Source organism: Molothrus aeneus, chromosome 10, assembly GCF_037042795.1.
Source record: "Molothrus aeneus isolate 106 chromosome 10, BPBGC_Maene_1.0, whole genome shotgun sequence".
NCBI lineage: Eukaryota > Metazoa > Chordata > Aves > Passeriformes > Icteridae > Molothrus > Molothrus aeneus.
The window spans coordinates 2,428,439-2,433,412 of NC_089655.1; the positions used below are offsets into that span (position 1 = coordinate 2,428,439).

Consider the following 4,974-nt stretch of genomic DNA (forward strand, 5'->3'; position numbering starts at 1 on the left):
ATTGAACCTTTTCCAGCCACACTAATAACATCCAGACTTCATAACTACTTCATAACTACTGGGCTGGACCTTCAGCTTTATGTGCCTGTTCTTTCTGTAGTCTGAGCTGGAAATTAATGTTTCACTAATAGGAGCATGTTAAGCTCTGAGTGCATTCCATGTTCAGATACAGCTATTTCCATTATCACTCATTGATTCCCACCAGCCATCCCACATCTCACCTCCTGCACAATGTCAGCATTCCTGTGGTATAAGAAATAATATTAAGAAATAATAATAAGAAATTAGAGTATAAGAGTTGGCAAAATGCAAGGCTGTCTCCTCAGCCGTTCTCTGTTTCTCTATACATTTTTAAATATTTTATTTTAGTCACACACACCAAAAAAAAAAAAATCTTCCACTAGTTGGTTTTGGTTTCTTTAGCACAGTTTAGCTCTTTTTGGCAGTGCTTAAGAGCTGCCACTGTTCATCCTCCAAAGCAAAGATTCTCCTCTTGACCAAACTCTTCTTAAAATACCTTTATTTATTCCTAAAATTTCTTTTGAGCTACTTGGTTGGCTGAACTGGACTGGGAACTTCAACTACCAATTTCCTCTGCTTTATTAGGACTTTTTGTGGTTTTGATATAAAGAGCACTTATAAAAAGCACTTTTAAGGCATAGTTTGTTAAAGCATATGTATATTTTTAAAAACAGTGATAACATTTAAGGCAAATTAATTTTTTAAGAATTGCATTATGAAGATGTCATGACTTCCACTTGCTAATCTTTGCTGGATTGTCAAAGATAATCAGTTAAAATTTAAACTGCATACCCCAAATTTCAACAATGCTGAAAGTTAAGCATGAGTGAAAAAAAACACCCTTACTCATTTTGCACCTAGATAAAAGATCAGTCTTCTTAAGTTGACCTTTTAAAATACTGCATTGGATATAAGCACTGTATGAAACTAAAATATCATATAAATGTGGGTGCATTAAAAGCACATCAGCAAAAGCTACTGATGCATGGGGATTTAGATGTAAGAGTAAAATCCCAGCTATCAGATCAACATACCTTACTATGGAATAGTAATTTCATTAATTTCTGTGTAGCATCAAAACTAAGCTAAGTGTTAGGGAAACTTCCCAAGTGTACAAATTATTAAAGATAGCCAGTAGTCTTTAGAGTTTTTGAAAATATGTCTTTGAAGGAGTCAGTCTCTTTGATATCTGAATGGGATTCTCTTACATGGGAAGGTAATCAGTGGATGCTTGACTACTTTCCCCTGAGAATCAGACTCCCTTGTACACACCAAGCCAGTCAAATTGGGAATAGAAAGCTCTGTGCTTGAAAGGTTTCACTTTCTGTAATAGACAAAGGCTGACCAAGTGTCCAGCTCAAAACCAAAAAATTCTAGAACTGTGTTTGGAAGGATCTTGGTTTGGCTTTAGCATGGCATTAGCTGTGAGTCTCACACATTTCCAACCCGCTCTCGTTGTCGTTTCAGGGCAGAAATGACCAACAGCAGTGAGAATTGCAGCTTCACAGCCATTGACAGCCTGGCACGGAGCGTGCAGCTGGGGCTCTCCATCCCCACCTTCATCCTGGGGCTGGTGCTCAACAGCCTGGCCCTGGCTGTGTTCTGCTGCTTCTGGAGGAAGCAGAGCAAGACCTCGGTGTACATGATCAGCCTGGTGCTGGCAGACGTCCTGCTGCTCCTCTCGCTGCCACCAAAGCTCTACTACTCTGTCACCAGGGTGCCTGCCCTGCTGTGCTCCTTCATACAGGCTCCTTACTTCGTCAACACCTACATCAGCATCTTCATCATCGTCTGCATCACCGTGGACAGGTACATCTGCATAAGGCACCCCTTTGAAGGCCGAGCTAAGCAGTCCCCCAGGTGGGCTGTGGTGATTTGCTGCTTCATCTGGGCAGCAACTTGGATCTGCAGCATCCCAATTTTTGTGTTTCAGAAGAAGGAACCTATTAGATGCTTTCACAACATGTCAAGCCAGACGTGGAGTGTCCCCTTCATTGTTTCTGTGGAAATATTTGGGTTTCTGATCCCGCTTGCTGTGATGGTTTTCTGCTCTGCTCAAACCATCTGGATTCTCCTGAATCGTAAAACTCATGACAAAATGAAGAAGGAAGAAGAGAGTGGCTCATTGAGAGTAATTGTCTTCAACCTGGTGGTGTTCCTGGTGTGCTTCACACCCGTCCACCTCGGGATCCTGCTGCAGTGCCTGGTGAGGCAGCACGTGATCGTGGGCTGCAGGGTGAAGCAGACCATCAGCCTCTTCCTCCAGGTGTCCATGACATTTGCCAACCTGAACTGCTGCCTCGATGCCATCTTCTACTATTTTGCTGCAAAGGAATTCTGTAGGAAAACCCACCTGAGGAGGGTGATTGAGCTGTGTCCTGTCTTTAACCCTTGTGCCATGCGATGGCACTGCCAGCAGTGGGACAATGCCCCTTGCCAGGACACTGACAGTGCTGTGCCTGACCTGGCAGGGACTGTGCCATAGGGAGAAGGACAGTGAATTTCCCAGTGACTGCAAACCTGTTCCATATTTTTCTTCCCTTTAAAGATAAAGGAGAAAAAAAGTTAGATTAAGGAACCAGCATTAGCAAAGTGACAGACTGACCCCAAAAGAGGCATTAGCCCTGACAGTATCTACCAAATGTGAAAAGCTTGCCAGAGGTAAACTAACCAGATCATGGGAATGCCTTTTAACATCAGCTTTGGTCAGAGCTGCACCAGTTTTCCCTTTACATATGTGGTCAGAAAGGTGTTGCTAAAAGCAAAACTAGAAATAACTGTTCATAACCTTTCTAATTTAGAATCTATCTTGGTAGTTAAAAAGTAGTATCCAGCCAGCAGTCACTGCTGGAGCTCCTCTGCTTTGGGCAGCCTGGGACAGCAGGGAATCCTCCCTGCATGGAAGCATCATCAGCCTGGAATAGCAGGGAATCCTCCCTGCATGGAAGCATCATCAGCCTGGAATAGCAGGGAATACTCCTTGCATGGAAGCATCATGGACTGCTCAGGGCTGCTCGGAGGGACAGCAGGTTTTGCTCTTTCATGGAGGTCATGCTGCCCAGAACAGAAATGCAAGGGACTACCTCAGGTACCAGCCATTCCAGAGCAACAAACTTTCCTGATCACCTGTGCAGGGGAATCATCGTGGCTTTCTTCTGCAGTTTTAAATCAGGTTTTGCCCATGCAAATCCAAACAACCCCTTCAAATATGAGATTTAGAGAAAGACTGAATATGTTGAACTGTGTTTCTACATCAGTGCCTTTCTGTCAAAGATATAACACATGGATGAAAACACGTGTATTCTTCTGCCTGTCTTCTCATTCTTTCTTGGCCAGGGGAATTAAGGAAGCAAGCCCTGCATGACAGAAGGTGAGGGAGTGACTGACAATCTCCTCTCTCCCAGCTAGAAGCCTGGACCAGCTCTACCCAGCTCTTTCCTTAGGGAAGGCCTTCCAGCTTGTACTGTGCACTTCTCCAAACATTTCTGGGCTTGCCTGAACTCTTCAGGTCAGCCCTTCTGGGTTGTCACCACCCTAATGCCATTTGCAAGTTTGGCTCTGACGCTGATCTAAAGGTTTCTTTGTTGCAATTTAAGACAAGAATTTCTTGCGCCCTTATCTGGGCATGGTTGGTGCTCGTAGCCAGAAACACTTTCACAAAAAGAAATTATTTTCTTTGCCTTTCTAAAAAGAGCTGTGAAAATAGTCTAAGACTGCTGGTAGTCAAGTTTCTGGGGCAAGTATTCCATTTATTCAAAATGTGAAAAGAAATTATCTTCTCTCAGTAGCAAATTAAAAAGAAAGGGGTCCTGTTTTGAAAATACAATTTGCTGTCCATCAATTTCCATAGAAATTATTGACTGTGCAAGTAGGCAGCTGCACATATCTTACAGTGGACCTAATTTAAAACTTGTTAGTACTAAAACTATGACCACAGCTGAGGTGAAAAAATATTTTTAGCATCATCTTCTCTGCTTTCTGTAAAGGAGTAAGAGGAAGAGCTTTCCAAAAGAGTAGATTTTCTAAACATTATTGAGTGCACTGAGTCCATCACTCAGGAACTTACAGCGTTTCAATTTGGGTCAACCTTTCTTCTTTGCACCTTTCACATTACTTTGCATACAAAATATGTGTGTGAGAAAGAAGTTGTTTTACTAAATAAACTGGACATGTGAAGTGTATCATTTGAAAATACATTTTAATTTCCCAATTTGACAGCAGTATGTCATTCTCCTCTACCTGCACTAGATGCCAAAAAAATTCCTCAGCAGCAGCACCTGTGACCCCTCACACAAGGCTGGGATTATTAAAGTCAGGGCTAATTAAGCTGCAATAATGGGCAGTGGTGGGAGCCACTGTGAGCCACTGCTCTCAAGGCTCAGTGTGCTCCTGGCTGCAAACCCAGACTACAAAATCTGGAAGTTAAACAGGACTATTTTCTTCCCATTTATTGCCACCAGTGCCACTTCTTTGTTGGCCTAAAGTGTTTTTGTATATAATTTCATTGGTGTGAATTTTGCCTGTTGTATAAGTAAATGAGAGCAGCCTCGCTAAGGCTGCTTGAAATTTGAGAAATGAAATGAAAATGAAATTATGAGAAAGAAGGAAGAGGGCCCAGCTGTGTTGATTTTACAGGCTGTTACAGCAGTCCTATTTTTTAGCACAAAAGAGTGCAGGTCTTTTGAGCAAGAAGGTGTCACTTTCAATTCACTGCTTTTCAAGATGAACTTACATTCAAATAATACACTCAAGCCCTGCCTTTGCCCTGCAGCTACAGTTCTTTCTAAATCAGGATTTTACACAGAGGCTCCTGTGGGAAATCCACTGTAAACTCTGGAGCATCTCCAGTTGGTTGCATTTTTATACCAGGACAAAGCGATAGAAATCCTTCTGCAGCTTGGGAAGGTACAAAGCAATTTTGATGATGAATAAAACTGAAAAGCATTTGACATT

At 42.4% G+C, this 4,974-nt stretch overlaps 1 protein-coding gene across 1 annotated transcript; it reads left to right on the top strand.

Moving 5' to 3' along the window:
• The first annotated feature begins 1,495 nt into the window (after positions 1-1,495).
• On the top strand, positions 1,496-2,506 carry GPR55 (G protein-coupled receptor 55). Its single transcript, XM_066556881.1, has one exon. The coding sequence runs from the start codon at positions 1,496-1,498 to the stop codon at positions 2,504-2,506; it is 1,011 nt and encodes a 336-aa protein (XP_066412978.1).
• The last annotated feature ends 2,468 nt before the right edge of the window (positions 2,507-4,974 follow it).

Coding starts and splice junctions, on each gene's coding strand:
- GPR55 (XM_066556881.1), top strand. CDS start 1,496: ATGACCAACAGCAGTGAGAATTGCAGCTTCACAGCCATTGACAGCCTG.